We start from the raw sequence: 20627 nt of genomic DNA, 5'->3' as shown, positions 1-20627 counted from the left end.
TCCTGCGTCTCAGTTGTAATTATCACTACAATCTCATGTACACTCCCATAGAGATTACACGGTTTTGCATTACGTGAATATCGAGACCACAAGTTCTATCTACTTGCTTGATAAAGAGACAGGTTAAAAAGCAACAGCACATGTACCTCCCTTCAAGTTGGTCATCTAGATCAGGCACCAAGGCAGCGCTCTCCACCGCAGATCTCACCGCCCGCATCTGCCGCCTGCGAAGAAAAATTATGGTCGATTGTCCATGTCGACCGTTCAGCTCGCCAGCTGTTCTTCGTGGCGCATTTCTCACCTCTCCTTCTCTCAGATCAGTTGTCGTCTAGACCCCAGTCCATCCGACTACCTGAGAAGAAGCGGTCACCACCATGCCCAAGACCGCCGTCAAGCAAAAATCCCGCCAGAAGCCCACGCCATTCCAAAAGGCCGGGCTGGTGCGCCCAGACCACGACGTCGACATGTCCAACACAGTCGACGACGTCCCGGAGAAGGACGAGGCCGAGGAGAAACTAGAGCGACTGCTTTTTGGCGATGACGACGGGTTCACGGGGTCACTGAAGCACCAGAACGAGCGCGGACTGGTCGCTCTTCTCGGACGGGAGAGCGACGACAGCGACGACGACAAGGACAGCGAGGCGGAGGAGGCCGATGGCGAAGAGAAGGATATGGACGAAGTGGCTGATGCCGATGTATGTGGATTCATATGGATGCAGGCCCATAGGCGCCCCATGACAGCGTCGGACTCGTGAACTGACGGCCGCAGCTTTTCTTCCTCGACTCGGGCGCCGGCCCCGTCTCGACTGACGTCGCCGACTCCACGCCATCATCCTCCGACAATGAGAGCGACGACAACGACGATGACGACGCCGCCCTCTGGCACGACAGCGACGACGAGCGCATGACCATCTCGCTGGCCAGCCACACGCGCCTGCGCAAGCTCCGCGTCGCCGAATCCGAGGACATCATCAGCGGGAAGGAATACGTCCGGCGGCTGCGCCGGCAGTTCCAGCAGCTGCACCCGGTGCCCGACTGGGTGAGCCAGGCGGCCGAGCAGCACCGCGGCGGCGACTCCGACTCCGACGTTGACGCCGACGACATGGACACCGACGACGAGGAGATCCCGGCCATGCAGCCGCTGGCGAAGCTGCTGCAGGGCGCGACGGATCTGACCAAGCTCGAGGACACACGCGGCGGCAAGCGGAAGCTGCGGCCGGAGATGCTGGATATCCAAAGACTGAAGGACGTCGGACGAGACCAGCCGGTGAGTCTATATGCACCCTACGTTCATAGAAAGAAGAACACCCCTGCCTAACCACACCTCGCACGCAGTCATCGGTCGACTCGCTCATGTTCCACCCGCACTACCCGCTGCTCCTGTCGTCCGGCCCCGCGGCGACGCTCTTCCTCCACCACATCGCGCCGTCCGCGCCGGCGCCGAACCCGCTCCTCACGTCGCTGCACATCCGGCGCACGCCGCTGCACACGTCGGCGTTCGCACTGCCGAGCGGGAACCGGATCTACGCGTCCGGGCGACGCCGCTTCTTCCACATCTGGGACCTGGACACGGGCAAGGTGGACAAGGTGAACGGCACGGCCGACCGCAAGGAGGAGCAGAAGTCGATGGAGCGGCTGAAAGTGTCGCCGTGCGGACGGTGGGTGGGTCTGGTCGGATCGTCGCGCAAGGGTGGCGGGCTGGTCAACGTGCTGGACTCGACGACGGCGCAGTGGGTGGCGCAGGTGCGCGTGGACGGGCGCGGCGGCGTGGCCGACTTCGCGTGGTGGAGCGACGGCGAGGGCCTGACGGTCGCCAGCAAGAGCGGCGAGGTCTCCGAATGGGATGGCCGCTTGAACCGCGTCGTGGCCCGCTGGATGGACGCCGGCGCCGTGGGCACCACCGTGCTCCGGCTGGGCGGGCGGAGCGGCCGCTCGCAGCTCGGCGGCGATCGCTGGGTCGCCATCGGCAGCTCCAGCGGCGTCGTCAACGTCTACGACCGCCGCGAGTGGGCGGCCGCGTATGCGGCGGCGCCCAAGGATGGCTCGGTGGCGGCTATCCCGCGCAACCCGGAGCCGGTGCGCGCCCTCGACCAGCTGACCACGCCGATCAGCCATGTGGAGTTTGCGCCGGACGGGCAGTTCTTCGTCATGGCGAGTCGGTGGAAGCGGGATGCGTTGAGAATCGGTGAGTCCTCCTCCTCCGCCATGCGAGCGGTGGCCGGGTCCAGACAGCTAACGTGGATTAGTCCATCTGCCGTCGTGCACAGTGTACCGCAACTGGCCGACGTCAAACACGCCGCTGGGTCGCATCTCATCGGTGGCTATCTCGCCCAACTCGGAGCAGCTGGCCGTGGCCAACGAGCAGGGTCGCATCCGTCTGTGGGAGATCCGGGGGTAAAAGTTTCTTCTTTCATGTTGGGTTTAGAGCTAGGAAATAGATCAATGGATATAATTGGATTGCATTTACTCGAAGAGCAATTAACATGGAGACAGGCTGAGTACACAGAAGCTAAACCACCAAAAGAGACACATCTAGATACCCCCCAAAAGGCCGCCCTACACCAGCAGTTAGCATTGTCTCCGGATCAAATGCACCCGGAGGGGGAGACACATACAATACCCTGTGCGAGAACCATGTTAGCCCATTACTGCAGAGAAACAAAACAGAGATGCGACTTACGGGCAAGTCTTTAAGCTAAACGCCGAAACGCAACCGGTTAGTCCGCTAGCCACACAAGCGCCATACGCTGGCTTCCTCTCGGGGTATCTACTTACACCATCCAAGAAGCCTGCTTTGTCATCATCCTGCGTGAGTGTCAGCGAACTGTCCGCCATCTACAAGGAACGCGCATGCCCACCTTTTTCGGAGCCGGCTCGTCCGTCGACGAGGCGGAGGGCTTGTCCGTTGAGGACGGCGTCGGGCTCGGCGACGGCGTCGGTGTTGGGGACTTTGAAGGTTCGTCCGGCTTGCCACCCTCGTCGGGGGTGAGAGGAATGTCCTTGCTCACATTGTCGTTTTCGTCTCTGCCGCCACCGGGGGGCACGGCGAAGGCGCCGACGGCGAGCGTGGACAGGACGAGGAGGGAGAACTTCATCTTGTGGTGGCGTTGTTGTTGGGAGAGGTGTGGAGGGAAGTGGAATGTCTAGATATACAGATGGATGGGGTTGGACGGGGGCAAACACGCGCGATTCTTGGGGCACCGTCTATATATGCTCCCTTGCTCTTCCACCGCCCCCGTGGAGTTCATTCCGTGCCCAACAACGGCCTACCATGGCGGGTGAAGGGTGGTATGTGGGCGAAGGAGAAATCAAGGGAGGCTTCGAGTCGAGACCGGATCAGGATCGTGGTCCTGATTCGGCATTCCAGCTGCATATCTCCGGAGCTGACAGGAGACCCGGACTTTGTATAGAGCCAATTCCATCTCTCGATAGGACTCTAGGTTACTAGCTAGAGATCGAGTCAGTCTCATGCATACTCAACGGCGCCGAGGGGATATCAGGGGAGGTAACCGCGAGAGGGATGGCAGGAAGCCAACCCTTCATACCTCGCTGCCGATCTTGTTCGTTTCGTGTCCATGCTTTAATTCCTGGTTTGCATTCCGTTGCGCCTGGGAACTATTTTAGCAGTTTGTGTACGCAGCCGAGTTATCCCTGGTGCGGTCAGATGTGTTTTCCGAGACAAAGGGATGCCATCAGCGTTTTTGTTTCTCAAGAAGCTTTGTCTCTTGTTGGCCCGTGTTGTTGTCACTCGCGTGGGGGGAACGTTGGATGCAAGTGTTGGAAGTGGAAAAAGCAGATTCATTGATGCCTCTATGAGTCCGTCCTATCGTAAATTATTTAACCTCCAATTGTAATATCAGTATACCCCTTCACAACGCCAAGCCGTGTCCATCATCAAGTCAAACTCTTCATCTCATCCAGGCTGCGGATACCAGCCAGGTTGCCGGCCTTGACGCGCTTCAGGGTCAGGGCCGCAATGAGTGCGGCTCCCACACCCGATCCGTCCTCGGCGGCCAGGATCTCGACGCGATCCGGCTCGTTGGGCGCCCAGTCCAGGATCTCGCGCAGCGCTTGGGCTCCGCGGGCCTTGAAATGCGGGTACTTGGTGAAGACGGAGCCGTCGGCGCCGACGTGGCAGGACTTGATGTTCTTCTTCGTGCAGATGGCGGCCACACCGCACGCCGAGAGACGCGCGGCGCGGGTTCCGATCAGCTCGGCCAACCGGCGGATCATCTCCAGCTCGGCCTCGGTGGCCTTGATGTTGAGCTTGCGCTCCAGCAGTTCGGCCGTCTCCTGCAGGTTCTCGTAGGGGTCCTCCTCGATGGCGGCCAGGAAGGACGAGTCAAGCAGGTAGGGCTTGCGCAGGAGCGAGGTGTCCTGGTCGATGAAGATGAGGCCCGGGCGGCTCTCGAGAAGATCCAGGAGCGCCAGCCGGAAGATTTCGCCCAGGTAGAGACCGGCGGTCATCTTCTCGAAGGCCTGCTGGCCGGGACGCGGGGAGTCGCGGTCGATGATGTGGTCGTACTTGGTGAGGGGCAGAACGATGTGCTCGTTGTCGAAAGCGCCGTACTCGCAGTTGATGGCCACGGGCATGTCCGGAGGGAGGTTCATGTGGGCGAGCTTGGGGACGGAACCACAATCCTCCATGTAAGCCGCGTTGACACCGGTGCCGAAGATGCAGCCGATCTTCATGGCCGGGTCGGTGTAGGAAGAAGCGATCAAGGTCCCGGTGGTGTCATTGATCAAGGCGGCGACCTTGATGGGGAGGCCCTGTGGCGGGATTAGCATTGTGCCGGAGGGGATTCAACGACATCACGTACTCGCTTCTTGAGGATCTCCTCCAAGGGCGGCACGACGTCATGGCCCTCGACCCCGTCAATGTCGAAGCCCTTGGTCCAACGCTGAAGGACACCGTGGTCAATGTATTCCTGGGTGGCCGGGTAGGAGAAGGTGAAACCCAATGGCAGCTTAGACAGGTTCTCGTTCTCGTGGTGAGCGTGGATGAACTGCTCGAGACAGTCGGCGATGTACTCCCAGAGCTCCTCGGCGGTGCCAGTTCTGAGCTCCTCAGGCATCCGATACTTGGACTGGGTGATATCAAAGGCACCCTTCTCTTCTGTAAGGGTGATCTCGCAAACCCGCAGGTTGGTACCACCCATGTCGAGGGCGAGGAAGGTTCCCTGTTCGTCTCCATCGGGGAAGCCCATGACCCAGGTGACGTTCATGGGCTGGGGAGATTAGTCCGGGCTTCAGGACAAGCAAGCGATGGGAGGGCTTACAATGTTACCACCCTCGACAGTCAGGCCTACGCAATGGATCTGGGTTAGCTGTTGTTCGCCCGGGTTTGTCTGGATTCACGCACCCTTCTCCAGCTCCTTGACGAAGTGAGCGACGACCTTCTTGAGGGTTGCGGCATTGACAGTGAACTGGTCCTCGAACTCCTTGATCTGCTCCAGGAGATTCTGGGGAAGCTCATGGCGGGAACCTGTGAGGCATTGAGTGAGTACGCTGGTTGTAGACGGCGGGAGGAACCGTGGAAACGCAGTGGAGTTGGAGGGGGGAGAAAGGACGAACCCTTGCGGGACGGAGGACGTTTGGGGCCAATTCCAACCATGGTGACAATATGTTCCAGCGATGATGTATATAGACGAAGGGATGAAGGGGGAGGGCGGGAGGAATGGGAGGAGAGGAGAAGAGGAAGAAAAGATGACGACGAAGGACGAATGTAGTCCGCGGTGATGATATCAGCGGGGGGGGCAGTCGTGGGGCAGCAGCAACAGCACTAGAAAATCCCACACACACCGCAGCTGGATTGGGATTAATCGGGCTGGGAGTTGACTAATATTGTATTTGCTAAGGAATTCTATTTTATTGACATTTTTTACATTTTTCTCATATTTCTATGAGCATTGCCATCCCCGTGGGAGGCCTGTGCATGTGACGAGTCCAGTAGCGAATATATAGTTGCCCTCCGCCCGCCGATAATTTGCAGCCACAGCGCCATTCCTTCTGCAGGCGAAGATCAGATGACAGGAAAATCTTGGAATCCTCCTTCTAGACCTCTTCATCCTCATTTCCCAGTCAATAATCATAACCGTAATCCTTTATGTATGTCTAACAACCGACGTACTCCGTATAGAACAGTCCAAATCTAATCCCGTTTATCGCGCTAAATGCGGAAACACATGTCCCAACGTCCCCATATCTCGTCGGCCGTCGTCCCTCTCTCGCAGGGTCTTCTCCTCGGAGGCCGTCGTCTGCGTGTGGTCGATCTGCTGTCGCACGCGCTGCTGGTACACATCGGAGAGGTCCAACGTCCGGTCCACCTCCTCCGTCAACCGGGCGATCTCGTCGCGGAGTCGCTCATCACGAGTCTTCGGTGGCGCCTCTTCGGCCTGGCGACTTGCCGGATCGGGATTGGTGCGTTCCCAGAGCTCCTCGAGGTCCTGCTCCCAACCCAGCGCGCGCGCGAACCGGCGCACACCGGCATCGCAATCGCCCAACAATAGCACATCGTCCGGGCGCGACCCCAGTCCGCCCACCCGCTCCATATTGACCAGCACGCGCGGGACGCCGTCGCGACAGAACGCGGGGAGACTGGCAAACGGCTGCACGGAGAGACTCGTGCCCATGATGATGCACAGGTCGGCCTGTTCGGGAAGGGTGCGGTTCTCGAAGAAGTCCTCCGGGAGCGCCTCGCCGAAGAAGACAATGTCCGGCTTGACGATGCCCTGGCAGTGCGCGCACCGCGGCACCTCCCCCGTGGCGATCGCTTCCTTCATCTGCGTCTCCGGGTACTCGGCCTTGCAGTCGATGCAGTGTTGGTTGGCGAAGCTCCCGTGCGCCTCGACGATCATCTCGCCGGGCACGCCGGCCAGTCGCTCCAGGCAGTCGATGTTCTGTGAGAAATGCTTGAGGAGGAGACCCTTATCGTAGAGAAGCTTGACGAAAGCATGCGCAATGGTGGGGCGATATCGCCCGGGAGCCAGCTCCCGTGCCAGCGCGTAGAATGGCCGCGGGTTGCCACGGAAGAAGCTGATGTCGAACACGGCTTCGGGGTCGGGGAGATCCAGATGGGCGAGATTGGCGTAGATACCGGTATCTGGAGAACGGAAATCCGGGATGCCTGCTGACGTGCTGATGCCCGCTCCCACCTACACGAGTCAGTCGACTCTCTCTCTCGGCGAACGAGGTAACGGATCACATGGGGAGCATACCATGACCACGATCTTGCGCACATTCTTCTCCCGGATGTACTTTGCCACCGCCTCGATGGACCGCGATTCCAGCACGGAGGGAGGGGTGTTCTCATCCACGACGGTCGACGGTTCGTTACCCATGGTGCGAGGGCGGAAACGACCGTGTTGGTGACGGAGTCTGCGACGGCGGCCGATGGTGTCTGAGGATGTGAGGGAGAGGCTGGAGAGCGTGGTGTGGGCGAAGAGTTGGAGAAGTGACGGTGCGCACGACGAGAGGATCACCGTGAAAATAATGCCGATGACGTGATGTGCCTGCTACACCAGATGGATAGACCAAATGGGATAGACGAGATGATGCTGAGATCTGCTTAATTAAACAGTGATATATAAAGATATATATAGAGAGATAGTGACAGAGATATAGAGAGATATGTATTTTAATTCTATAAGTTAGAGGATCTATAAGTGCTCTGCGACACACTCACCGCCCGATTCTGCCGACCTCCTCTCCTGATCAACTTCCCCACCATCAATCAAACCCTCCAACATCCTCTCGTCTCTCCGGACCATGTCCAAATCATCCCCCTTGGCCGTCAATGGCCATGCCGTTGCTCCTCTCTCCCCCTCAGACCCCCCGCCGCCTCACTCGGAATCCTCCTCCTCCCCAGACATCTTCAATGCCAGCTCCGTCGCCGAGATCAAGGCCACGTTGTCGCACCTGCACGAGCAGGAGGCCTCCGTCACGGCTCGTTTAGACGCCCTCGTCGCCTCCCAGAAGGACTTCTCGCGTGAATTTGGCCGTCTAGATCTGCTCCGGGCCCATCTCGGCTCCCAGACCACCACCACTCGTGGCATCAGCCATGGCATGCTCTCCGACGCGGCCGCCACGGCAGACCGCATCTCCAGCGCCGTGCGTCGGCTGGACCTGGAACAATCGCGCGTGAAGGCCACGCTCGAGATGGTCGAGCAGGTGGCCGAGCTCAAGGCCTGCGTGCTGGGCGTCGCCGGGTCCATGGGCGCGCCGCAGGACTGGGAGACGGCCGCCAGCTATCTCAACCGCGCGTCCAAGATCCCCGCCGAGGTCGTCCACGGGCCCTTCGCCGCGGAGATGGTGCCCACGGCGGAGGTGCCGGACCCGCCCAACGTCACCTTGGACAATGCGGCCGAGTCGTTGTGCGGGCTCTTCCTGCGCGAGTTCGACAAGGCCGTCAAGGAGTCCAACGGCGCCAAGATCACCCGCTTCTTCAAGCTGTTCCCGTTGATCGGCCGCGCGGAGGTCGGCCTGGACGTGTACGGCCGCTACGTCTGTCAGGGCATCGCAGCGCGCGCGCGGTCCAACCTCCACGCGGGCAGCGGCGCCCAGCAGACCAAGGACGGTTTCTTCTACGCCACCGCGCTCACCAAGCTCTTCGAGCACATCGCGCAGATCATCGACGGCCACGGCGGCCTCGTCGAGCGCCACTACGGCCCGCGCAAGATGAACCGCGTCATCGAGCGGCTGCAGCTCGAGGCCGACGTCCAAGGCGGCATCATCCTCGACACCTGGAGCGACGAGCGCCATGTCGACCGCCGTCTCACCGACATCAAATCCTACGCCTTCACCTTCCTCGTGCAGAGCTTCCTCCCGCAGCGCAGCGGCACGCCCCGATCAAACTCCCCGGCCATGCGCGACGCTGCGGCCGCTGACGACGAGGGTGTCGACATGAAAGAGATCGACGGGCTTCTCAATGAGATGACCGTCATGCTCGGCCGCTGGTCCCTCTACTGTCGGTTCCTCACCGAGACCTGCAACGTATTTCTCTCCTTCGCCCCCCTTCCCAACCATCTCAAACACCACCCACTAACCCAACCATATCAGCCCCCGGACGAAACCACTCCCACCCTCACCGCACCGCGTTTCCTCCAAGACTCCAGCCTCACCAAGAAGATCAACGACCGACTCGTGTCCCCCTTCAACACAATGACGACGTTCTTCTTCCGACGGTCCGTCGAGAAGGCCTTCCAGCTCGACGAGCCACCATCGGGACTCACCCTCAACCCGCAGCGGCCGCTCAAAGCCGACCCCCCCCACATCACCTCCGCCGTCGACGACATCATGTACATCGTCAACAAAGTGCTGCAGCAGTCGCTGGCAACCTCCCAGATTAGCGTCGTCACCAACGTCGTGCCGACGCTCTCGCGCGTGCTCGGCTCCGACTTCATCGGCATGACCCAACGCAAGATGCGGGACGAATGCTACCCGCGCGCCGCCGTCCAGGGCGGCACGCCGCCTGAACCGCTCGTCCTCGCCTTCCTCGTGCTGATCAACAACCTCGACGTGGCCGTCGACTACGTGCGCCGCATCGTGCAGAACAACACCGGCCCCGCCAGCGCCGACGACGGATCCGGCTCCGACCACCTCCGCTCGCTCTTCCCCGCCGCCGCGGACGCGGCCCTCGCCGCGCAGACCCTCCACAGCCTGGCCTCCTCCTTCGAGTCCAAGGTCGCCGACCTACTCTCCGACGGCATCCAGGTCGTCTTCAACAACGTCGTCAAGCACCGCCTGCGGCCCATCCTCGCCGACGCCTTCCGCGACATCGAGTACCAGCCCGGCGCTGACGACGACGAGTCCCCCGACGGGGAGGACGGCGACGACGGCGAGGGCGGGGCGAAGGAGCTGGTGCGGCCGCGGTTCGCGCGCAGCTGGACGGAGCTGCTGCTGCCGCTGTGGCGCATTCTGACGGCGACGGCCTTCGACCGGCTGCTGACGGTGACGCTGGCGTACCTGGCGCGGCTGCTGGAGAAGCGGCTGTGGTCGTACCAGGGGCGGATCAATGCGCTGGGGGCGGCGCGGCTGGAGCGCGACGTGGCCGGGTTGGTGGGCGCGGCGGTGGACGTGGGCGGGTCGTCGCAGCACGGCGCCACCGCGCGGTATCGGCACCGCGAGGCGTTTGCGCGCTGCACGCAGATGGTGCTGGTGATGGGCATGGACGAGGACGAGTGGGAGGATGTGCTGCGCGGGGGGGAAACGGCGGATGTGTTGGATCGGTTGAGTCGGGAGGATCGGATCCGCGTGCGGGGGATGGTGCGTCGGAATATGTACTAGGCAGTGGGGTGTATATGTTACGATGTGGTTTATCTATGTCACTGTACATAGTACGGATGGAGAAGACGTTGATCGTGCGAAACGAGTCCATAGATCTATGACATGGTTGATCCCAGCTTCTATATACAATCCCGAACGCCGCCCAAGCCGTCGGTATAAGACAAAAAAAAAAAACATGTGTAGTGGCTCAGCCAAGCTAGACAGGAAAGAAGAAAACAAAGGTGGATATCTCGAACAGGTAAATGACCAGAAAATTAAACATAAGGGTATTAGATGACAGCTTATTCGGGCTTCTCGTTCTCGATCGGCGTGCCCTCGTCGGGCCGATGTTGCTCGGCGACTTGGCGCGGCGCCGGCGGCGGGACCGGGGCGGCCTCCGGCGTCGGGGCCAGCTTGACGTCGTGCATGGTGGAGTCGGGCTCGCTGCCGCCGCGGCTGTCGATGCCGGCGGGCGGGTGGCCGTCGAGCATCATGTCGCTGTGCTCACCGATGCCGTACCGGGCGGCGGCCGGCACCTGGTGACCGTCCTCGAGTTGGTCGTGCTTCTGTGGGGTCCAGGCGAGGTAGTCACGGCGGACCTCGACGTAGTCGTAGGCGAATTCGCCGAGCTGGTCGTCGTCCATACCGAGGAGCTCGGCCTCCTCGGACGCACGCAGCTTGAGACCCGGGATGGCGTTGACGGCGTAGGCGATGATGGCGGAAACGACGAACGTGTAGGCACTGCAGGCAACGATGAAGGCGATCTGGATGTACAGCTGCTTGTAGTTGTGGATGACCCAACCGCCCATGCCGGAGCCAGTGTTGACGCCATCCAGGCCGACGACGGCGTCGTCGGCGAACAGCGCGTTGAAGATGAGCCCGACAATTCCAGCGACACCGTGCTCCGCGAACACATCCATGGAGTCGTCGATGCGGATCCAGTACTTCACCTTGGTGGCGTAGTTACACACAATGCCGGTGACGATGCCGAGAATGACGCTGGCCCAGAGAGGCAGGAATCCGGAGGCGGGAGTGGCGGCGACGAGGCCGGAGATGGTGCCGGAGCACCAGCCGACCATGGACCACTTGCGAGCGAGGCGCCAGTCGAGCAGCACCCAGGTCATGGCGGCGAAGGAGGCGGTCAGGTTGGTGTTCCAGCAGGCCATGGTGGCACGGATGTTGGCGCCAAACGAGGAACCGCCGTTGAAACCCAGCCATCCGAACCAGAGGAAGACGGTACCGAGCAGGATGAGCGAGACGTTGTGGGGGCGGAAGTTGAGCATCATGCGTTCCTGGCGACGACCGAGGACGAGTGAGTAGGCGAGGGCGGTCAAACCGGAACCGATCTCGACGGGACCACCGCCGGCGTAATCGAGAACCCCGTACTTGTAGGCCCAGCCATTGCTGTTCCAGGTCCAGCAGGCGAGGGGACAGTAGACGATAGTGGCCCAGATGAAGGTGAAGACCATGGCGGGAAGGAGGCGGCCACGTTCAGCGACAGAACCCATGACGATGGCGGCGGTGACACCACAGAATTGCATCTGAGGGGTTAGTGAGGGAGGAGATGACGGAGAGGCTCCGAAACTTACTTCGTAGAAAGCAAAGAGAAGATGAGGGATTAGCGGGGAACCGGGGCTGGGTTCACCCAGGGTCTTCATCAAACCAAAGTTTCGCAGGTTGCCGATAAAGCCGTTGGTGGCAGAGGGAGAGAAAGCCAGGGAGTAACCCCAGAAGTACCATTGGAACGTGACGACGGACCAGGAGGCCATACAGGCCCAAATCATACTGAGGGCGGACTTGCGGCGGGCGAGACCGGAGTAGAGGAAACCGAGACCGGGAATCATGACCATGACCATGGCGGAGGAGACGATGATGTAGGCCTGGTCACCGGATTGGAACCATTTGTTCAAGTTCTCGACTCCTGCAGAACGGTCAGAGGGGATGGTCGAGGGCATTGAGGAGTCACCGGGTGCGACGTACGGGAGTCTCCGCCGAGTTCATTGGTCATGAGTTGATCGGCGTTGGAGGGAGCGCCGGTCCAGTTGTAGGAGGCATACTGGGGGAGATAATCGGCCGCGCCGGAGGCCATGATGGGGAGGGATTCGAGAGGAGGGACGAAAACGGCGAGTGGTAGTAGGAGGACCTGGTCTCAGAGCCTCCCGGGAGAGGAGGGATGAGCAGGATACGGGAGGAGATGGAGAGTTGGAGAGATGGAGATAGGAGGGTGAGAGAGTGAGAGAGAAGAAGAGAAGAAGAGAGAACTGGAGAAGGATGAATGTGGGGAGAAAAGCAGCAGCAGAGGGAAAAGCCGGGATATAAAAACGAGCAAAAAGTTGGTTGATTCTGGAAGGCGGAGTGGGCCCTGCAGCAGTCTCTAGACTGGATCGGCGGAGTGGAGCCGCGACGATAAGGAAATGTAATCGAATTAGTGATGGGATGTTATCTCTTTTTTATTTTATTTTTTTTGAGTTTCGATTGGGTTTCGATTGCACGGGGATAATAACAAAACAGAGAATAATCGAATAAAATCATCAGTTGAATCGAATAGAATGAGCAAATAAATAATAATATCAATAGAATAAATATATAAATGAAGAATGAAGAATAACACAAGAGAAGAATGAGGATAAAGTCTCGTTAGTCAGCAGTCCCTTGATCAATCCCTATACAATCCCTATAATCCCTATTATCCCTATATCGGTAGTAGATGAAGACCTCGCCAAGCCCCTAGGACCAACCTCGTGGCGACCCAGTCCGTGTTTCCATGAATCAGATCGATCCGTCCGATATCATTGTCATCATCACTGGTCGGGAACGAGATAGATCTTTGCTTTTGGCTGTCCCGACTAACCCAGGCGAGCTAGTTGTTCTTCCGATGGGTCTCGACGAGGAGAAGGATGGGGACGGAAGGAGCATAGCTGTACGCAGCACTGCGTACGGCGCAGAGTCTTCAGGAGAGTGCACCCTGCCTGGGTGGTCCTGCAGACCAGAGAAGAGACGTGGACAGCCCCATTATATAGATCGCTTCCCTCTATCTTCCCATGTCGCAATCCATCCTCTCCTTCCCTCTCCCTCACCAACTGTGCTGCATCTGATCCCGCCGGAGAGATAACTGAGCTTACCATTATCCAATACCGACCCCGCGCCCTATCTCTCCCCTCATCTCCAGGTATCCAACCGTCAGACATCCGGTCCCTGTTATCAGCACGTTTCTCTCAGCTCATCGATTGCCCACATCGATTGGCTGAGAAGCCCCGATAAGAGTAACCAACCGCCACCACACGCCAAGTGGGGCCACCGCCCGATCTCCACGGATTGGCCGCTGATAACGTCCCGATCAGCCAATGGCCGTCCGCCTCGGGAGTTTCAGGAATCGCGTTCGGTCGGCTTCGGGATGTCTTTTTTCGGCTGCTTGGCGGCGTTTCTGCAGAAGCTGGGATCGGAGAGTGGTTGAAAAGATGTCTAGCATATGGCCAGGGAGGCTGTATCTTTCTATTGTCCATTTGGAAGGCTGTATATCGGTGTACGCGCAGATAGGGCACCCTGTAGACCTGTTATCTCCCCATCATCGATTGAATAAACTCTTTCCGGCACGCTGGGTCGGTGGAGCCCCTCCGTTCCACTTTCAGCCTAGCTTTATCATCCTCAACCGCTGTCGCTCCCCGAACCTCAGCTCAACATCAACTAAACATCAACTACTCTGTCCCTAGTATCCTCCTGCATAGGTCATCTTCTCCATAATACCCCTTAACTGCCGGGTCTAAGAACGGTGGGTCACGACTTAATTACCACCTCCCTGTCCGATGCCTGGTTGCCTGCCTCGTGTTGGGGAGGATCCGTCTCGCGTGACCTCGTCCGGAGCACACAGAGCCCCGACCAGTTACCACCCCATCTACGCTGACATGCAAGCCAAGTCCTCAATCGTAGTCATTAATCAATAGCAGGATGATATACACTAGCCTCTATACATCTACACATTCACACTGTATCCAACCCCCACCGCCCGCCGCCGTTGCAGCGCTCGATAGTATTTCCGCCCCTCATCCACCCAAAACACGCTACTCGAAATACACACCAGCTTGAACAGATGCGCCACGTTCAGCGGCTCCGTCTGGAACACCCGCTGCAGGAACGGGAGGTAGATCACGCACGCCTGTCCCGCCAGCGACCCCAGCACTGCGTAGTTGAACATCTTGTTCCCAAACAGCGGCAGCTCGCCCCGGAGCACCGACTTGCCCTCGCTGCGGCACGTCAGCGCGTTGAACATGTCGAACAGCACGAAGCACGTGAACGTCATCGTCGTGTCGTGCGCCGTCACCACCCGGGACCGCTGCCCCGCCGGCGTTGCCCCGTCGTCCGCGTCCCCCATCTCGTACACGTAGATCGCCAGCGTCCCCACCATGATCATAAACGCCGACGTGAGCACTCGCTGGATCAGCGGCTTCGTGAGCACCCGCGCCGTGCGCGGTCGAGGCGGCCGGTTCATGATCGAGGGGTCAACCGGTTCGACCCCGAGCGATTGCGCCGGGGGCCCATCCATGAGAATGTCTAGCCAGGGTTAGCATCCGATCGTCCAATCCGCGGGGGCCGCTCCAGACTCACTAATCCATAGGATCTGCATGGCATTCAGCGGGTTCTTGAACCCGAGCGTCGTACTCAACAATACCAGACTCAACGCGGCAACGCTGGTGCTGAGCTGGAACGTAATGAAGTTCTGGATATTGTAGAAGATCCCTTTGCCCTGTTCGATCGCTCGCAGGATCGTCGAAAAGTCGTCGTCCGTCAGGATCATGTCCGCGGCCTCCTTGGCCACATCCGTTCCCAGCTTGCCCATCGAAATGCCAATGTCCGCCTTCTTCAAGGCTGGCGCGTCGTTGACTCCATCCCCAGTCATCGCGACCACGTCGCCGCGCGCCTGCAGCGCGCGCACGATCTTCATCTTATGGTCCGGACTGGTGCGCGCGAAAATAGAGGTCGACGATATCGCCTCCGACAGCTCCCCCATGCTCATGCGGTCGATATCCTCTCCGTTCAGCACGGGTCGCGACCCGGGAACATCGCTGATCGGCATGCCGAGCTTCCGCGCAATGGCAACGGCGGTCGTCTCGGCGTCGCCCGTGATCATGATGATGTGTACACCGCCCGCCATGAGTCGCCGGATCGATTTATGCACATCCTTCCGCGGCGGATCGTTCATCCCGACCAACCCGGCAAACACCAACCCGTTATACCGTTCGTCATCGTCAGCCTGCGCGGACGACCGTGACACCGGTGTGCCGGATCGGCTGCCCATGGGTCGTCCTCTTGACGTATCGCGGACAACGCCACTAGCGAAAGCCAGAACTCTCAGCCCTTCCGAGGCCATCTGCTCGGCAGCTTGCCTGACTTCGCGACGCCGCGTTTCATCCAGAATGACCTCGCGGCCATCCTTGGTGAGATATGTGTCGCATCGCGTGAGGACCTGTTCCAGTGCTCCTTTGATGTAGGCCATGTCGTTTGATTCGCTAGGATTCGTGCTGCCGATGATGACGCCCATCCACTTCCGCTCCGAGCTGAACGGAGTTTCCGCGACACGGGCGCTGAGGCGGTCACGGACATCGTCCTCACCAAAGATATCCAACAGGTCCAGAATGGCCACATCGGTGGGCTGGCCGACCCATCTACTCCGGATCGAACCGGACGCACGGTCATCGGTCGAGGACAGCACGGCCGCAGATGAGGCGCTTGCCGGCGAATTGGCGTGCACGCGCGATAGCCGGCCATTATTGGCGATGTTACCGATGCGAAGGACAGTTCGGGCGGCCGGGCCCGGCGTCAATGAGGTGATGTCGTTGTGGACCTCGAAGGGGTCAGCGCAGTCAAAATGCCACATCTTCGTAACGGTCATGTGGTTGAGCGTCAAGGTCCCGGTCTTGTCACTGCAGACAACGTTCACGGAACCCAGAGTCTCCACACTTGGGAGCCGTCGCATGATGGCGCCCCGTTTGGCCATGCGCAAGACTCCAAGGGCTAGGGTGACAGTAACAATGATAGGAAGGCCCTCTGGAATGGCAGCGACGGCGAGGGAAACGCCAATGGTGAACATTTCAAGTAGTTTGCGGCCTTGGATTAAGCCAATAACAACAATAAGTGCAATGACCCCGAAGGATATGTAGCTCAGTTCCTGACCTAGACGATCCATGGACAACTGTAGCGGCGTTCTGGGACTTTCAATCTCCTGCAATGAGGCGGAGATACTGCCGAATTCTGTCTTCGCACCCGTTCCGATAACAATGCCTTGTCCATAGCCCGATCGAACCAACGTTCCCATAAAGGCGATGTTGTGCTGTTCGTTCAAGCGAATATCGGCTCCCACCGCCCCACTGGCCGGGGCGTCGTAGAAAGGTGACCGCGGGGGACTGACAATCTTTGGGGAGAGCGAGGCCGCATGCTTTGGGCTGCGGATTGCATCGGAATACTTCGCGACGGGTTCATTTTCACCTGTCAAGTTGGACTCGTCGATCGAGAGGTCGGTAGCGGCAGTGATTCGGATATCGGCTGGAATACGATCACCCACGGTGAACAACACCAAGTCACCTGGCACGAGTTCATTTGCCGGAACTGTCGAGGAGGCCTTCACTGCCGAGCTCGGGCTCTTGCTTCTCAGGTCCTGGAGTTCCAGTTCCTCAGTGGTGGCCGCTGGGACAGCTCCGGCTATGGGTGGCGGATGTGAAAGGGGAACATCGCGGATCAGATGCGCATGATGAGGCACCAGACGACTCAAAGCCTCCAAGGACTTCTCCGAACGGTATTCTTGCACAAATCCAACGGTCACCACGATCGTCACGGCCAAGGTGATGCTGACGGCATCGTCGTAATTTCCCATGACGAACGAAATAGCGGCGGATCCGAGCAAGAGAAGAATCAGGGTCTCCCGAAACTGTTTGAGGAACCGAAGCCACAGAGGCTCTGGCTCATCGTGGGGGAGTTCGTTCGGTCCATCGCGTATCAAGCGGGCCTCCGCCTCCGCGGGGGTGAGGCCATTGGTGAGAGAGGTCTGGAGACGCGCTGCGGTCTGTTGTGGATCTAGAAGGGAATACGTCGACGTGGACGTCTAGCATGGTGTCATCAGTCAGGGGATGTTCCCGATGGATGTTCTTTTGAGAGGAGCGACAGATGTTCACATACCGACGGCGAACTACTGACGATGGCCGGGGTAGTCGACCGAGGCCTGGACACAGGGACCTGGGCATTATGGAGAGGAAGCGCAGGTGTCGAGGACCTTGACATCTCTCATGCTTTTGTCAAATTCGATCCGGTTAGATCAGCTTCGCACTTGTTATCATCCCGTCGGAACCAGGGGGAGAATCAAAGTCGACGAGAAAAGCCACGTTCTCAGGCGCGATCTGGCCGGAGCTGCATCAATCAGAGGGAGGAGAAAGAGACTAGCGTGGACACTAACGGAGTACAGGGATCAGCGTTGGAGAGACCCTCACTCCCCACGAGGTTGCAAATCGAGGAGAGACCGGGGAGGCTAACGTCAATGGATCGGATAGCGACGAGCAACTCTAGCAGTCGAGATGTTTTTTTATGATCGCGATGGTTCCAATAAGCAACGGCGAGAGGTTGGCAGCTGCTGACGCTTTACCCGATCGGGCGGAAATCCGACCCCGGAAGATCCATTCTTCCGGGACCCTCCCGAACGCGGCATGCACAAGTCAGGTGATGCACATACCCTTACGTAACTATCCCATTCCACGTGACCCCAGCCACCCGCAAACTGGCCAATCAGTCGCCCGGGGGCTGGTTCCTGTAGTAATCAACCCCGAATCCTCAGGCATTCCCACCTGCCCGACGCGCCGCCGCCTCTCCTCTTCCTCAACCTGTTTCCCTCTTCTTCCCCCCCCATCGCATATCCAGCCTCATAACCCCTTCCGTCCTGCACCCCCCGCCCTCGGTTTCGTTTCCCGTGCGATCTCTCTTCTTAACCGACCTTGGAGGATTTTCTCGATTGCTACCGGACTCCCATCCTCAGGGGCCGCAGCCGTTCGTCGCTGATCCCGTTGTTTTCTGGATACACGGCGCGTCATCGCACGGGCACACGTCCGGTGATTCCCACTACCAACTACCCCCGCATTGGGCGGGTTGTTTTGGAATCATAACCGCTTCTTGGATTAAATCATTTCGCCTTGGGACGAACGTGTTCTACCCCTGATCCCTCACCATGTTCTATTCCGAAACCCTTCTCTCCAAAACCGGGCCGTTGGCTCGCGTTTGGTTGTCCGCCAACTTGGAGCGCAAACTCTCGAAATCGCACATCTTGCAGTCGGATATTGAAAGCAGTGTCAGCGCAATTGTTGATCAAGGACAAGCTCCCATGGCCCTGCGTTTAAGCGGTCAGTTGTTGCTGGGTGTCGTCCGTATTTACAGCCGAAAGGCCCGCTATCTACTCGACGATTGCAACGAGGCTCTGATGAAGATTAAGATGGTATGTCACGGGGAATCGCCTTCTTGTTGACCACTGCTAAGTTTCGTAACGTCTAGGCTTTCCGTCTCACAAATAATAACGACTTGACGACCACCGTTGTCGCCCCCGGTGGTATCACTCTGCCTGATGTTCTGACAGAGTCCGACCTTTTCTTGAACTTGGACTCATCCCTGCTTATGCCCCAATCCCTCAACTTGGAGTCGGAAGGCAAACGGCCTGGGGCTCTGGATTTTGGCAGCCAGCTCCTCCCCGACAGCAGTTTCCGTCGCTCTGTCTCCCAGGAGCCCGCCCACCTTGAGGACCACACCTTGGTTGATCTGGATCTGGGAGAGGATGAAACGCCCTTGGGTCATGACCTCAGCATGGAAGTGGGACGAGATGCGCCTGCGCCGCGCCCGATGGAGGAGGATATGTTCAGTGATGGCGGCAAGTTCAATGATGTCGACCTTGACCTCGATCTCGGTGAGGACGGTGCTCCTCTGAAGATGGATCTCGACAACAACGGACCCCAGGATTCCTTGTTGGGCGATGCCATGGACCTTGGAGGTGATGAACCAGCACCTCAGACAGAAGAGCCCGTGTTCGAAGATGACAATAGTGATGATGAAGTTCTCAGTGAATATGCTGACGCGGAACTTGAAAGACTTGACCCCGATCGCGTGGAAGCAGCCGCTCCGGCCGTTGAAGAAGGCGACGGAGAAGAGGACGGAGAAGGAGGGGATGAAGAGGAAGTAACTGTTAAGCACGCGCAACGCGCCAAGCGACGCAAGGTTGTCGTCCCGATGGAACTGGATCTCGAGGGAGCCGAACTCCAGGAGCACGTGTCCAAGCCACCGGCGACCCGTCGCTACGAGATCATGAAGTCTGCGTCCTTTTTGCCTCGCGACCCCGTCCTCCTGACTCTCATGAACATGCAACAGAACGGTGACTTCGTGTCGAACGCTCTAGGCATGAGCCGTGGTCGTGGATGGGCTCCGGAAATCCGTGATTTGCTGTCGCTAGACTCCATCAAGAAATCAGGCGAGCTGAAGCGCAAGCGTGATAGCGGAATCGCGGACATGGATATCGAAGAAGCCACGGCTCCGGCCTTGGAACTGGGCGAAGAGGAAGCCATTGTTCCTCTGGATGAAGGCGTTGGCCTTGACGCGACCGCCCACGCGTCATCCGAGATTGAATTCCCCGGTGACGAAGGGGACCGCGATCTGCACCTGAGTGATGATGAGGGAGCGCCTCCGTCCTTGCAGGATCTCGATGAAATTGTGCAGCCGGCAGACAGCGGCCCGGTGTCGGTTGGGACGAAACATGCTGTCCACATCCTTCGGGACTGCTTGGGGGAGTCTGGGGCGGACCAGAAGAAGACGGTGAAATTCCAGGATCTGCTCCCAGAGAAGCAGGCGTCCAAGGCGGATGCGACCAAGATGTTCTTCGAGGTCCTCGTGTTGGCGACCAAGGATGCCGTACAGGTCGAACAGCGAGCTGATACTGTGGGTGGACCTCTCAAAATCCGTGGCAAGCGTGCTCTCTGGGGCTCGTGGGCCGAAGGGAGTGCCAACAACGGCGAGGCGGCCAGCCAGTCAATGCCGGTGGCTGCGTAAGGGCCTATAGTCTCGGGCGTCCATGTACAGCTTACGTTCTTCTTCCTGTGTTGATTCTAAGCTTCGGCTGTTTTAATGATCTGTAGGAGTCTGGTGTTTGACTTGGGATTGAAAAGGCGGTTTTGTATTCTCCCGGATTTTCTGTTGGCTTTAGGAGATTTTATTCCCTGTTACCGATGATAGCTTTAGGTACCTTAGTTTTTATAGAAGCGAATGTGACCAGATTCGAGTCGGGCCGTGGTGCAGTCTGGAGTATATGCATAAAGAATTTTCCCGAGAATTAAGCTTGTTCTGGTGGCTCC

At 58.8% G+C, this 20627-nt stretch overlaps 8 protein-coding genes across 8 annotated transcripts; 3 read left to right on the top strand and 5 right to left on the bottom strand.

Moving 5' to 3' along the window:
- The first annotated feature begins 268 nt into the window (after window positions 1-268).
- On the top strand, window positions 269-2775 carry BDV59DRAFT_210860 (WD40 repeat domain-containing protein). Its single transcript, XM_073695678.1, has 4 exons — window positions 269-695; window positions 770-1267; window positions 1336-2185; window positions 2247-2775. The coding sequence occupies exons 1-4, from the start codon at window positions 375-377 to the stop codon at window positions 2396-2398; spliced, it is 1821 nt and encodes a 606-aa protein (XP_073551039.1). The 5' UTR covers window positions 269-374; the 3' UTR covers window positions 2399-2775.
- Window positions 2533-3095, bottom strand: BDV59DRAFT_199478 (uncharacterized protein; the record flags this gene model as incomplete). The annotated part of the gene is made up of 5 exons (XM_073693374.1): window positions 2533-2556; window positions 2616-2621; window positions 2681-2695; window positions 2776-2805; window positions 2859-3095. 5 exons carry the CDS (start codon window positions 3093-3095, stop codon window positions 2533-2535), a joined length of 312 nt encoding a protein of 103 aa, XP_073551038.1.
- Window positions 3096-3874: 779 nt separating this feature from the next.
- On the bottom strand, window positions 3875-5887 carry BDV59DRAFT_132164 (putative hexokinase Kxk). The gene is made up of 5 exons (XM_073686985.1): window positions 5575-5887; window positions 5363-5485; window positions 5280-5305; window positions 4821-5228; window positions 3875-4770 (listed from the first exon to the last, which is right to left on the bottom strand). Exons 1-5 carry the CDS (start codon window positions 5612-5614, stop codon window positions 3895-3897), a joined length of 1473 nt encoding a protein of 490 aa, XP_073551037.1. The 5' UTR covers window positions 5615-5887; the 3' UTR covers window positions 3875-3894.
- Window positions 5828-7689, bottom strand: BDV59DRAFT_172514 (SIR2 family NAD-dependent protein deacylase). Its single transcript, XM_073688721.1, has 2 exons — window positions 7218-7689; window positions 5828-7154 (listed from the first exon to the last, which is right to left on the bottom strand). The coding sequence occupies exons 1-2, from the start codon at window positions 7338-7340 to the stop codon at window positions 6162-6164; spliced, it is 1116 nt and encodes a 371-aa protein (XP_073551036.1). The 5' UTR covers window positions 7341-7689; the 3' UTR covers window positions 5828-6161.
- A 64-nt stretch (window positions 7690-7753) lies between these two features.
- On the top strand, window positions 7754-10424 carry BDV59DRAFT_132099 (Golgi transport complex subunit COG4). The gene has a single exon (XM_073686982.1). It carries the CDS (start codon window positions 7768-7770, stop codon window positions 10282-10284), a length of 2517 nt encoding a protein of 838 aa, XP_073551035.1. The 5' UTR covers window positions 7754-7767; the 3' UTR covers window positions 10285-10424.
- On the bottom strand, window positions 10425-12689 carry BDV59DRAFT_132105 (ammonium transporter). Its single transcript, XM_073686983.1, has 3 exons — window positions 12244-12689; window positions 11853-12184; window positions 10425-11804 (listed from the first exon to the last, which is right to left on the bottom strand). The coding sequence occupies exons 1-3, from the start codon at window positions 12350-12352 to the stop codon at window positions 10566-10568; spliced, it is 1680 nt and encodes a 559-aa protein (XP_073551034.1). The 5' UTR covers window positions 12353-12689; the 3' UTR covers window positions 10425-10565.
- A 1266-nt stretch (window positions 12690-13955) lies between these two features.
- On the bottom strand, window positions 13956-17820 carry pmr1 (Ca(2+)/Mn(2+)-transporting P-type ATPase PMR1). Its single transcript, XM_073688720.1, has 3 exons — window positions 17431-17820; window positions 14866-17356; window positions 13956-14811 (listed from the first exon to the last, which is right to left on the bottom strand). Exons 1-3 carry the CDS (start codon window positions 17530-17532, stop codon window positions 14234-14236), a joined length of 3171 nt encoding a protein of 1056 aa, XP_073551033.1. The 5' UTR covers window positions 17533-17820; the 3' UTR covers window positions 13956-14233.
- A 287-nt stretch (window positions 17821-18107) lies between these two features.
- Window positions 18108-20621, top strand: BDV59DRAFT_132091 (kleisin alpha). The gene is made up of 2 exons (XM_073686981.1): window positions 18108-18730; window positions 18787-20621. Exons 1-2 carry the CDS (start codon window positions 18467-18469, stop codon window positions 20323-20325), a joined length of 1803 nt encoding a protein of 600 aa, XP_073551032.1. The 5' UTR covers window positions 18108-18466; the 3' UTR covers window positions 20326-20621.
- Window positions 20622-20627: the final 6 nt, after the last annotated feature.

This window comes from Aspergillus ambiguus (genome assembly GCF_047715705.1).
Source record: "Aspergillus ambiguus strain CBS 117.58 unplaced genomic scaffold BDV59scaffold_5, whole genome shotgun sequence".
Taxonomy (NCBI): domain Eukaryota; kingdom Fungi; phylum Ascomycota; class Eurotiomycetes; order Eurotiales; family Aspergillaceae; genus Aspergillus; species Aspergillus ambiguus.
The sequence above is the reverse complement of the archived record's forward strand: the minus strand, read 5'-3'. Positions and strand labels throughout refer to the sequence as shown.

Bases quoted from the DNA above. Each gene is read 5' to 3' on its own strand.
- BDV59DRAFT_132105 (XM_073686983.1), bottom strand. From the start codon at position 12,352: ATGGCCTCCGGCGCGGCCGATTATCTCCCCCAGTATGCCTCCTACAAC. The intron at 12,185-12,243 runs GTACGTCGCACC...ACCGTTCTGCAG, and splicing joins TGAACTCGGCGGAGACTCCC to GAGTCGAGAACTTGAACAAA. The intron at 11,805-11,852 runs GTAAGTTTCGGA...CTAACCCCTCAG, and splicing joins TTCTCTTTGCTTTCTACGAA to ATGCAATTCTGTGGTGTCAC.
- pmr1 (XM_073688720.1), bottom strand. From the start codon at position 17,532: ATGTCAAGGTCCTCGACACCTGCGCTTCCTCTCCATAATGCCCAGGTC. The intron at 17,357-17,430 runs GTATGTGAACAT...ACACCATGCTAG, and splicing joins TCGTCAGTAGTTCGCCGTCG to ACGTCCACGTCGACGTATTC. The intron at 14,812-14,865 runs GTGAGTCTGGAG...AACCCTGGCTAG, and splicing joins CATGCAGATCCTATGGATTA to ACATTCTCATGGATGGGCCC.
- BDV59DRAFT_132099 (XM_073686982.1), top strand. From the start codon at position 7,768: ATGTCCAAATCATCCCCCTTGGCCGTCAATGGCCATGCCGTTGCTCCT.
- BDV59DRAFT_210860 (XM_073695678.1), top strand. From the start codon at position 375: ATGCCCAAGACCGCCGTCAAGCAAAAATCCCGCCAGAAGCCCACGCCA. The intron at 696-769 runs GTATGTGGATTC...TGACGGCCGCAG, and splicing joins ACGAAGTGGCTGATGCCGAT to CTTTTCTTCCTCGACTCGGG. The intron at 2,186-2,246 runs GTGAGTCCTCCT...AACGTGGATTAG, and splicing joins GCGGGATGCGTTGAGAATCG to TCCATCTGCCGTCGTGCACA.
- BDV59DRAFT_132164 (XM_073686985.1), bottom strand. From the start codon at position 5,614: ATGGTTGGAATTGGCCCCAAACGTCCTCCGTCCCGCAAGG. The intron at 5,486-5,574 runs GTTCGTCCTTTC...AATGCCTCACAG, and splicing joins ACGTCCTCCGTCCCGCAAGG to GTTCCCGCCATGAGCTTCCC. The intron at 4,771-4,820 runs GTACGTGATGTC...ATCCCGCCACAG, and splicing joins AGGAGATCCTCAAGAAGCGA to GGCCTCCCCATCAAGGTCGC.
- BDV59DRAFT_172514 (XM_073688721.1), bottom strand. From the start codon at position 7,340: ATGGGTAACGAACCGTCGACCGTCGTGGATGAGAACACCCCTCCCTCC. The intron at 7,155-7,217 runs GTATGCTCCCCA...TGACTCGTGTAG, and splicing joins TGCGCAAGATCGTGGTCATG to GTGGGAGCGGGCATCAGCAC.
- BDV59DRAFT_132091 (XM_073686981.1), top strand. From the start codon at position 18,467: ATGTTCTATTCCGAAACCCTTCTCTCCAAAACCGGGCCGTTGGCTCGC. The intron at 18,731-18,786 runs GTATGTCACGGG...CGTAACGTCTAG, and splicing joins CTCTGATGAAGATTAAGATG to GCTTTCCGTCTCACAAATAA.